The sequence below is a fragment of the Tamandua tetradactyla genome, chromosome 15, assembly GCF_023851605.1.
Source record: "Tamandua tetradactyla isolate mTamTet1 chromosome 15, mTamTet1.pri, whole genome shotgun sequence".
Lineage (NCBI taxonomy): Eukaryota > Metazoa > Chordata > Mammalia > Pilosa > Myrmecophagidae > Tamandua > Tamandua tetradactyla.
This window is the reverse complement of record NC_135341.1, coordinates 10948502-10960726: the sequence shown is the minus strand read 5'-3', so window position 1 is coordinate 10960726 and position 12225 is coordinate 10948502. Positions and strand designations below refer to the sequence as shown.

General features: G+C 36.5%; 1 protein-coding gene across 3 annotated transcripts in view; it reads right to left on the bottom strand.

Annotated features, from left to right (window-relative positions):
- SHQ1 (SHQ1, H/ACA ribonucleoprotein assembly factor) overlaps positions 1-12225 on the bottom strand; it is a 105497-nt gene that overhangs the window by 73706 nt on the left and 19566 nt on the right. For all 3 annotated transcript variants that reach the window (XM_077128694.1, XM_077128693.1, XM_077128692.1), the window contains exon 6: positions 4875-5002. In XM_077128694.1, the coding sequence (XP_076984809.1) occupies positions 4875-5002 (128 nt within the window). The remainder of the gene's footprint in view (positions 1-4874; positions 5003-12225) is intronic.

The window sequence follows — 12225 nt, the reverse complement described above, 5'->3', positions numbered from 1 at the left end:
TTAACTTAATGCAGTTAGACACCAGATTGACATTAAAAATGAAATTAAGATAAATAAACTAGGTGTTGATTGTCTCATTAAAGGACTTATTTGAAGATCTCTGCATTTAAATAGAAGCTCTCAGTTCACTTTAAGTGATTCAATTTAAGGAATCCATTCAAGAACACACTTCATTTCATGAAGAAAGTATACCTGACAAAGTATTTTAAGACCCCTTGTATTTAGCAAGAAGATTTGAGACAGCTATTCTCTTGGGAATAGCTTTTGAGATGTTCATTAATTTAGCTAATAGGCAAGTGCCAGGTGTTCATGATGATATTATCTCACAAGACAAAAGGCTTTATATCCTAGTTGACTAATAAAGATCTCTGCCTCCACATAATTCTGAATCACAAAATAAGCGTGCCTATAACCATTTAACAAAACATTAACTCACCCACAAGTTTATTCCTCCATTCTTAAGTGATAATACCTGTGTGTTTTTAACGATGTTTAAAGGCTGACATGGGAACTGTAGGTTCTGATGTTACATTACTCACGTGCAAATGCATCAACAAATTATAGGTAAATTTCAATCACTGTGTACATAAGAAAAGCCTATTTGAACATACGCTTCTGAATTCTTGGCTGCTAGGTGCCCCTAAAACACCTTAAGACACCACCAGCTTTTTCTGAGTGTTTCTTAGGTTGCATTTTCACCTACTTAGGTCATTAATAATACACAAACATATTTAAATTCTGAATCCAAACAAAGAAGGGATGACAAAGAACAACCACCACCACCCAGGAAATCACTAGAGAAATCGAAAGTCTGAGCTCCCTAAAGCCTTTATTAGAGCTGTAAATCATATCACCCAGAGGGGATCCTGGGGAGGTGTGCACACAACCCAGGTCTAACCAAGCAGCAGAACTAGAAATAACTATAGATGCAGTGCCAACAATACTTGGATGATTGCCACCATGAGTAATATTTGTCAAGCATTTGTATGACTTAGCTACACTACAAAGCAGCTTTGCTATATAGTTCACAACATTTTGGTTAATTATACTTCTAAAAATAATTTACAGTGAAACAAAAGCCATCTGAAAGCGCAATTCATTTGTGGAAGAAACAATTGCCCTCCCATTGAAGCACATGGCCTAGATCACCTCCCCAAAATAAAACACCATCCGCACCTTTGAGAGCTGCAAAGGGGCTGCCAGCAGGAAGGAAATGCGTCAGGTCTCTCCTGAATATTTTCTAGTTCTGTTACTTTGAAATCCTCCCTTCCTCTCTAGGTCTTCCTCCCAGACACGCCTGTCTTCTCTAGGTCAACGATTAAATCATTCACTATCTGGCTCTTCTCAGAGCAAGGCAAATAGGTCTACTGCACTGTACACTTACTGGAAGCAGGTCAAGTGAACCAGAAGAAAAAGTGCTGCATTCAAACCTTCAGTCTAAACGGGTAGCCATGCAGTGTTACAACTTTCAAAACTGACACTGACAGTTATCTCTACACTGAAGAGCTCATGGGTGCCAAACAGGACGTCCCTGCTATGAAGTTCATTGACTATAAATGTTATGTGGTGTCATAACAAGCAATAATGTGCCAAGATTCCTGGGTTGAGATTAACCACTGAAAGACAACAAGGGAAATGTGGTAAGCCCATCCTCATGAAACCAGAGCTCAATGGGAGCACAGAATTTAACACTTTCATTTACAAGCCTTTGGGGAGGAAAATTGGGATCGTTACGAAGCTGAAGATGTTAATAAAAGTCTCAGGGCTACAATGAAAATGACAAGAATCATAATCAAGGTGACGATAGGAATCATAGTTCATTGCCTAAGACTTATATGGAATTCATAACAAACAAGATTAACATTTTATGATGAAGGATGAATCAAATCCACCTGTCACCTGCACTGATGATGTCTGGCTGCCAACATCAGAGTGAGCGAGTATTAAAGACATAAGACCCCATTGCTATGATTCAGAGAAGAAGTGGGCTAAGAGGCAAAGAAGAAAGGGGTAAAGGTGAGGGAAAGAGACAGCAGAATCATGTTTCTTGTGTAAACAGAGAAATTAAAGGTTTATTTCTTTTCTCCCATATTTTATCCTCATTCAATACTAGTTAATATATTCTTCCAACTGTAGGTGTCTCAAATATTTGAATGAGGAAAAAAAATACAGAAAAATATCAATGGCAAAGAATTCTCACTTTGAAAACTTGTAAATGTACAAAAATTGCAATTTCACAGAGAAGCCCTTGGATTTCTGGCTTTCCTACCACTGATTTTTCTCAATAGTAATATCTAACATTTATGACATGCTGATGATTTTATATATGTTATCTCATTTAGTCCTCAAGATAGCTCTATGAAGTAGGCATAATTGGATTTCCACAGTAATCCAGAGAAGCTGCAGGACCACACAGCTCATCTGTGGTAGAGCAAGGAGTTCAACCCAGCCCATCCTCTACTTAACTCCATAACTTAGAACTCAAGTTCTTCTACCTTCCATCACTCGCCCTTGCTATTTTTTTTTTTTTTGACAAATGCATTTCATTATTTATTTAGATGTTTAAGCTTTCACACTAAGTTTTTACAAGCTGGTGAACACTGACAAATTATTTCTTCCACAGAACTATAGCCACACATTCCCAGATGGTATAAATATACGGTTGAACTAACATTAATACCCATCACCATGCCCTTGCTGTTTTGAAAGCTAATTTTTAGAATGAATCATCATAGCTTAGCAGACAACCACTATTCCTGAAGCATCTGTGTATATGTGACAGGTCAGATAAAGGGTCAAGAGGGCCAGTGGTTAAAAGGACAAACTGGCTCAATCGCCTATTAAAATTATACGCAGGAAACTAACTCAAAGCATTGCTGACACAAGAAAAAAGAGTAAGAACAATGTACAAGTTATCAAAGTAGAGTAAATTAGAATTTAAATCAAAGGTAATGCCTTCTCTTGATTTTTAGGGCAACTAGCTCACCCTTGTGGACAGAAAACTATATAACAACCAATTTCTTCCCACACCACCTCATTAAAATATTGCACTAAAATTAGGGAAACAAATTCAAACCAATTGATATCACTGATGATTTAAGTCTGGACAAAGTTTCTGAACAGAGCTATATGGTAGCAACAGCTAACTATCAAAATTGCATTAGTAATACTGCACCTAAAAATTTGCCTAACGTGGGATGTTTCTAAAAGATTATTAAACTCAAATCAAATATAAAACCAAGGTTCTGGTGGGAACAATATATGTATGAAGAGTTATTTAAATGAATTTCTATTGTCCATTACAGGCAATTCTCTATTTACCAAAAGACTACAGGAGTAATTTTTCAAAGTGGTAGAAATAGCCTAAACCCTTAACAAAAATCTAAATAGCTTTGCCTTTCCTCTCAGTAATCCCGTTTTAAAATTTTTTTTAGTGATCTCTACTGGCAAAAGTCAATCCCAAAAATGTTTACTACAATATTTATTTCTCCTATAAAAATTTACTGAATTCCCATTATGTCCCAGGCACTATGTTAGACACTGGAAATATGGAATATAAGCTAGACAAAGTCCCTGCCTTTAAGATGTTTTCATTCTTGTAGGGAGAGATAATGAACCAATCAATGAAAAACAAGAAAAATATTGAAGAGTGATAATTTCTAGGCAGTGAATAAAAATAGTGTGATGTAATAGGGACCCTTTTGCTACTTTGGATTGAGCGGTTAAAGAAGATCACTGCATTATTTGTAATAGCAGAAAACTGTAAATAACCCAAACGCCCATCAACTGCGATACACAAATCCAAAAGAATACTCAGCAACCATTAAAAGATTCAGGTAGATCTATAAGTGCAGATAGGAAAATCTGCGAAATAGACTACAAACCGAAAAAAGTCACGTAAGGACAGAGCATATATGAGGCTAAACTTCTTAAATTAAATATTTAGATATGGGGAGATGTATCAAAAAATACTCCAAAATGGTCAACAGTGATTACATTTAGGAAGTGATTACAGAGGGGTGGGGAGGTTCTATATTCCACTCAACCCATCCTTGAGATTGTGTCTGTATGTGTGCATGGTTGGACATATTCCTTTCACTCAAACATTCCAATTTTATTTTTAATATAAAAATAAAAGCCAAATCAGTATGACAGAAAATACGGGCCTTCTATTCTTGGTCTATATGAAACTGATATAATTCTAACTTACAGACTTGATATATCGACCTCCCACTTAGAGAAAGCAATAATAAAATGGCCATGTAAGAAAGAACTCTTTGCAGATAACATTTATCTTAATGTTAGACATGGCACAGCCATCTCTTGTGGCTCATAAAATTCCTCAGTCAGCTTTTATTGATAAAAATTGGCTCACTGGCTCTCTGTAAGGTACAGATGAGGATAACTATTCCTGCTTCCTCTTTAACCCACTTGTGAAAACTAGGGAGGACAATTCAAATTCACTCAACAAAGGGAGTAACAACTGTGTCTTCTACTATGACTTAAAATCAAACACCCATGCCACAGAGGAATTTCAGATCTCTCAAGCGGTTATTTAATAACTACCAATAGTCCTGTGTGTTAATTTCCCTAAATTTACTAATAAAATCAAAATCTTTAAAAAGAGCTGCTACGGTTCAAAAAGAAAAAGTACTTCAAATGAGTTTTTCATGACAAATAAGTCTAATTACTGTGTGACATTTTCCAGTCAGGAGTGAAGACTCTTTTTCCAAAATGAGCAAACCAAATCATATCTTCGTCTTCACTTTATGAGACACTTCCAATTTTATGCTTGATAAATAGGGAGGGTAACAAGGTTGGGACACCATCAGATTTTAAAATTAAACAAACGAGCCTCATTCTGAATTTCTTACCTAATGCGGCAAGACTGTCCTGCTCCTGACTCTTTCCCAAAGAGGTCATCATTTCTGAATATTTTTCATTCCACCAAGGATTATACTTCAAAACCTGTTCAATGGCCTCATCTTCAAAAAAGTCAGCTCTGGAAAAACACATTGAATGGGCTTGTTACATAGGATTAGGTTGGTTTCATTTTTTTAAATTTTATCTCATTTCATCACTTTCACACTAGAAAAATAGGTTGTTAATTCAAAGTACTTCAAGGAAAGACCAAGCCCTGTATTTACTCTCTTTGTAGTCACCAATTACCATAAAACAAAAGGTAAGCAGGTGACTAAAGGGATATTTGATGTCTCTGAAGGCCCCTGTAGCCCCACAGTAGATGCATTGTTTTTTAGCATGTGCATTCATATTTTCTACCTAATCAACATGTGATCTCTTTTACTTTGCTATGCTAATCTTAAAAGTCTGATGATTTTAAACTTTTGAAAAAGAAAAAAGCAACCTAGGTAGAGAAAAGAAAAATTTTCCCGTACTGTACTTCCTCAATTTTAACTTAAAAAATAGCAGCTACATTCAAAATATACCTCTCACTCTTAGAGGACACTTATTCAGAAATTATGCTTTCTTGCATTCAAAATTGGAAATTGGGATTCTTGGGAAAAGAATGACAAAAAAGTATAATTTATGATGAAAAATTCATTTATAGCACTACTTCAGTTAATTAGAAACTCAAAGAATTGATTGTTCTGATAAATTGAGCTTTATAGCAGATAGTTTTATGACCTTAACTGCTTTTTTTTTTTTTCAGCTGAAATGCTGAACTCTTTTAAAATTAGAAGGATCAGAGATAACACTGAGTTCTTCATATATGCCAGGCACACTGTTAAGTTCTCTTCATTTTTTCCTTCACTGACTTCTGTCATCACCATGGGCGGGAGGGACTATGAATTCCTCATCTCACACGGGTCGAAGCTGCAGCTCAAAATAGTTGTGTACCTGGCCGGGATCAGAGAACCAGTAAGAAGTGTGGCCAGGATTTGGTCTCACGTGAGACTTACTTCACAATCCCCACTCTCACACAATTTAAATACTCCATTTTTATTCCTGAGGAAATAAAGTTCATATTGGACAAAACTAAATAGTTAATACAATGGAATGGTAATAACTCTCAAACTAAATAGTTAATACAATGGAATGCTAATTCTCTATATCAGTTTATGTCAGGTGCACAAGTATTTGTTAGCAGAATGAAGGAGTTGCTTTATAAATGAATCCTGCTAAGAGTTTATCTTCTTATTTGCTGTCTTTCTTTTTAATGTGAACAAAAACTTTTTTTTATTTTTATTTTTTTAAATACCAAAAAACACCAAACAAACACAAACATTCCTATTTTGATCATTCCATTCTACATATATAATCAGCAATTCAAAATATCATCACATAGCTGCATATTTATCACCATGATCATTTCTTGGAACATTTGCATCTATTCAGAAAAAGAAATAAAATGAAAACAGAAAAAAAAATTATACATACCATACCCCTTACTCCTCCCTTTCATTGATCACTAGCATTTCAAACTAAATTTATTCTAACATTTGTTCCCCCATTATTTATTTTTATTCCATATGTCCTATTTGTCTGTTGACAAGGTAGATAAAAGGAGCATCAGACACAAGGTTTTCACAATCACATAGTCACATTGTGAAAGCTCTATCATTATACAATCATCTTCAAGAAACATGGCTACTATAACACAGCTCTACATTTTCAGGCAGTTCCCTCCAGTCTCTCCATTACATCTTGATTAACAAGGTGATATCTACTTAATGCGTAAGAATAACCTCCAGGGTAACCTCTTGACTCTGGAATCTCTCAGCCATTGACACTTTGTCTCATTTCACTCTTCCCCCTTTTGGTCGAGAAGGTTTTCTCAATCCCTTGATGCTGAGTCTCAGCTCATTCTAGGGGTTTTCTCAATCCCTTGATGTTAAGTCTCTGCTCATTCTAGGGTTTCTGTCCCATGTTGCCAGTAAGGTCCACACCCCTGGGAGTCATGTCCCACGTACAGAGGAGGAGGGTGGTGAGTTTGCTTGTTGTGTTGGCTGGAGAGAGAGGCCACATCTGAATCTGAGCAACAAAAGAAGTTCTCTTGGTGGTAACTATAGGCCTAATTTTAAGTAGGCTTGACCTATCCTTTTTGGGGTTAAGTTTCATATGAACAAACCCCAAGACTGGGGGTCAGTCTATAGCTTTGGTTGTCCACACTGCTTGTGAGAATATCAACAATTCAACTTGGGAAGTTGAATTTTCCCCCATTCTCACCATTCCCTGAAGGGGATTTTGCAAGTACTTTTTTATTCACTGATCAAATCACTCTGGGATTTATCAGGGCATTATTCTGGACAAACCAACAAAATCTCATGTCTTACTCAAGGTTCCATGTACTTATGGTGTTCAATTAAGCTGTCTACATAAGTCATATTAGGAAATGTGAACAAAAACTTTTAAAATGAGGTTCTACTATAAACTTTCATCCATGAATCAAAGTGTTTCTCTAAGAAAAGAGTTTCAAAAACGATAAGTAATGAGAGGAAAGTCATTGGCTAAAATGCTAAATAAGTCATTTAAAAGTACTGACTTTGGGTGGTGCAACAGTAGCTCAGTGAAAGTATTCTCACCTGTCATGCCGGAGACTCGGGTTTGTTTCCTGATACCTGCCCATGCAAAAAAAAAAAAAAAGAAAAAAACAAAAACAGAAACAAAAACGTACTGACTTTGTGTCATGTTCCAAGCTCCAAGCTAAGCACAGTGGTTGAACTGGAGACATAGGCCATCCTGGCCTCAAAGAACCTACAGTCCCATAAGAGAGTCACATGATTACAATATAGCATCCATCCTATGATCCAGACAGCACTAGATTCTACGGCAAAATAAAATCGGGACAACAGGCAAAATGTTTCTGGAGAAAATGTTATCTGAGCCAACAACTGAATGATAATTAGCAGTTAACGCTATTTAAAAAAGGGATGGGAATTTGTTGAAGAATGCTTTGAAAACTACCACTTTTTTCTTTTTTCACTTTATATATATGTCATATTATACAATAAAAAAAAGTTTTAAAAAAGTCCCCCAAAGAATAAAATGCATTTAACTATAAGCTTACAAAAGTTAAAATTTAAAATAAAATAATTAAAATTTTTTTAAAAGTGTGGGGGAGGGGAGGATGGGAGAGTATTCTGGGTTCCTAGCACAGGTGGGGAAATAAGGGACACTTAAGAATTAAAAAAAAATAAAAGTTGTGAAAATAGTTTGCTGTGGCGATCATGACCTTGTAAATCATCTTAAGAATATGGAGGATTTTTATCCCTAAGAACAAATGAACTTTTCCAAGGGTTTGACATAGGGGGCTGACATCAGTGTGTTTTAGAAACACCAGACTCTCAGCAGTTTGGAAAATGGCTTAAAGGGACAAGCCTGAAGGAACAGAAATAATGGTAGCGTAGAAGAGGGTGGCGGCAGGAGCAAAATGAATGGATGTGACATATATTTAGAAGCTAGAACCCTCAAGATGGAGGGGCTGAGGGAGCTGGGGGAATTAAGGCTGGAGTCCAAGATTCTGGCCTGAATAACTCAATGGACAACAGCACCCTTTGTTGAGACAGGAAGACAGGAGGCTAACAGACATGAGTAGAGAGAGAACAACTTCTGTTTGGAATAGGCCTTTAAGGACATGTGAATAGAGACCTGTCCAGCAGGCAGTTGGATGTACAAGTCCGAGGCTCAAGAGAGACATGGGAGTTGTAAGCATTTAGCTGGTTATTAAAGCCCAAGGAAGAGGCCAGATCTCCCAGGGAAAACCAGCACAAAGGGCGAAAAGGGCCCTGGGCGATGGAGTGCTGAGCACACTTCAGGCACGCATAGTAGCAGAAGAGCTCATTTGAAAAGATGCTGGGGTTTTTTTTCCCTGGGATGGGGGAACCTGGCTTTGTGAAAAAATACTATTTCTACCACCTCCACACCCCACCAAAAAATTTCAAAATATTTAATGATACAGTCAAAACAACACGAAATATAACAAGGGAACACTGAGGGGAGCTTCCAGGGCTAGTCTGGGAGGGAGAGTGCAAGGGTAAGTAATTAAAATTCTTTAGCCAAAGTGGGGCAGGAGGAGAAAATAGCCGGCAAAAGGACACCATGAGTGAAAAACAGGACATGAGAAATGGTGTAGTATGGGCGGGGAAGTGTATGTGTTTATTATGGTTGCACCATAAAGTGTGGGCAGGGAGTGAGTGGCAAAGGAGAGGTACAGAGCCAGGCAGGGTCCAGAGTAGAGGACTCCCAGGCTAAGGAGTTAGGAGCTTATGCTGTAAGTACAAGGAGACCCAAGTAAGGGATTCAGCAGATTTTCATTTTCAGCACGAGACATCACACTGGTGATTTTATGGTTGATGGATTTGAAGAAGGCCAGACTGGAGGTAGAACAACCAGTCAGGCAGTTAGGAGAAGGCTGCAATAAGCCAGGCAAAGTACGAAGGCTGAAAATAATAAAGAGATCAATGGTACAACTTCAGGATTCATTGGATGTGTGGGATAACAAAGTAGCAGTCCAGGATGAAAACCAGGTTTCTAGACTGGGTGACTGGAATGGAAAATGAGGCACTCAACCAAGTTAGAAAATTCAGGAAGACTTTACAGGTAAAATGACGAGTTCAGTTTTGGACATATTAAAGTAGAAGAGTCAGTGCCTGTCCAGTCCCTCTAACAACCCTCAAGTTGCTTTTTCTTAACAGCACTTATCACAATAGAAATATTGTCTGCTTCCCTCACTAAAATGGCAGCTCCACGAGTACAAAGATTTTGTTATACTGCTTATAATGGTGTCCTTTGTGCCTGCGATGTTGCCTGGCACGCAGTTCATTCAAACAAGCATTTGTTGAACAAATAAATGCATAAATAAAAGAATGAGTAAATGAAATTTTATTCTAACATTTTTTTCCTAAGCCCGGTGTTTTGAATAGAAAGCCACAATGGCAGTATGTGAGCATCTTCCTAGCTTCACAATTACTGTTTGGATTCTTGGGAAGCTCACCTCGGTAAGTCCAAAAGTTTGAGCTATCTACCATCTCTTTTACAAATTTAGGGCAGTGAAAAATTATCACAACGTAAAACGACAGCCTAAATGTTATAATTTTTGTCACTTTTCTTGCCTCACAGATATTTAGAATGCTGACAATTATTTTACTATTTCCTCACAAAGAAATACACAGGCAAGATTTTATGAATTAGCAAAGATTAAAAAAAATAATATGCCAACATCAAAAAGAAAAAACAAAATAATTTGCTTTGGGAGGGTAAAAAAACACTCTTTTGGGTATAATAAGTAAAAGAGAAAATATTATTACAGAATAATTCAAGATGTTTTTAACATATTCTACTGTAAAATTTAATCCAAAGGGGATTAAAATAGCAAGAAATGAATAATCAAAAAACAGTTTTTATCATCATCTACTACATGCTTAGCATTCTGCTGGCTGCAGAATATAAAAAAAATCACAAATTTACATTCAGATTTGACAGTAAAGGATCTCAAAAATAATAATAACCCAAGTCATTTACATGTGATTTTCAAATGCATAAATTTTCTATACAATCAATTTACCTCATCTACTATGTTTTGCTTGGGGTGAATTAAAAGCAGCTTTCTTCAAACCTAAAAAACCCTGACAGAAAGAGGTGATATAATGACTTAAAAGGAGAAGCCAAACAACTAAAAAATGTGTAATATATTATGTTAATGTAACATGTAAGGGGTAAGATATTACATATCACATATATATATTATATATTTATGTAATATAGTACACACAATGTATTACTGACCTAAGAATTTAAAGTAGGTCTTTTTCCTTCACTAACAACAACAAAAAAGTGCTGAGCTAAAAAATTTTCAACTGAAAATTTTGAAGAATTTGATTTTTGTTTCATTTAACATTAAAACATTTGGTTGAGTAAATCAGTAACATAAAAAATGAGTAAAGAGTAGCACAAAAATTACAATCAGCCAGTCTTACTGCTATCAGAAAAGTCACAAAGAACCTTTACCTCATGACTTCCACTTTCCTGATTTAGCCCATGACTAAATTTAAAACACTTGCATAAGAACTATCCCTGGAGAAATGGAAAGAACATTTCATGCATACTATTAAAGAAAATGAGCTTCTGGATAGAAACACAGAAGATGGAGAAAAATAAGGCTACTTATAATATCACACTTCTAACTATAAATTCCAATTTCCTAATTCTCTCAGGTCATATAGTTATTCTTCTAGCTTGAAAGAGAAGTGATAGGCAGTTCTTCTAATTAAGCTCCCTCCCACTTGAAATCTCAGTCCTATAAAGCTCATTCTGTTTTCATGCTTGTCCAAGAAATTTGCTGACAATGAAATTTCCACTTTAAATATTCAGCATGATTTTAAATGGGTTTCTTAAAATTACTCTTCAGTGGACCTTTAAAACCACAATTGGAGAGATAAAGGTAATTAGAAACGGCACTGTAAATGGAGTTGGATCTCTCAGATGTCCTCCAGAATATAATATATCTTGCTCTTACCCAGTTTCTCTTATGATCTTGAATAGTTCAAACATTTGTCACTACACATCATTCAATGCATTTGCACATCACAAGATATATTTCTGCCATTCCAATTAGCATCCTACTGTGTCACAGGAGAGAGAATGTTAATCACAAGTGCAACCCAGCAGTTACATTTAAATAGTTTGCATGAAAAAGAAATACAAAACAGCCAAGTGGGAGAGTCTATCAAGTCCTGGCCAAGCCATTTAGTAGTGATGTGACCTTGGGCAAGTCCCTTAACCTCTTTTCCTTTTCTGTTGTGAAAACTGAATTAAATAATCATGTCAGAGCACTTGATAAGCAGGAAGCACTATACAAATATAAAGACAGGATTATCATAGCTGCATCTAACTGTTTATAAACTGTTGGCCCAGAGCTGGGGAAGAATCATTGAGGTCTCCATCATCATAGGACACACATCCTGGGAGAGCCAAGAAGCCCAAGAGGCCAGGTGACAATTGCCTCATTGCAAGATGTGCTGCTCTCCTGGTCAGTGAAAGACCTCACCATCTGCCCATCGAGGGACTACTTATCTGCCTATTATCTGGATAAGTCCCTTAAGCATACAGAAGCCTAGTAGTGACATATTACAGCAAAGGTACAATTAGTACAGGACCAGGTGGGAAACAGAGCCAGGTGGGAAACAGAGCAAAACTTAAAATTATTCTCTACTATGGAGAATAATTATCTAATTTGGAAGAAATCCTTGATTATAGGTGGTGGGG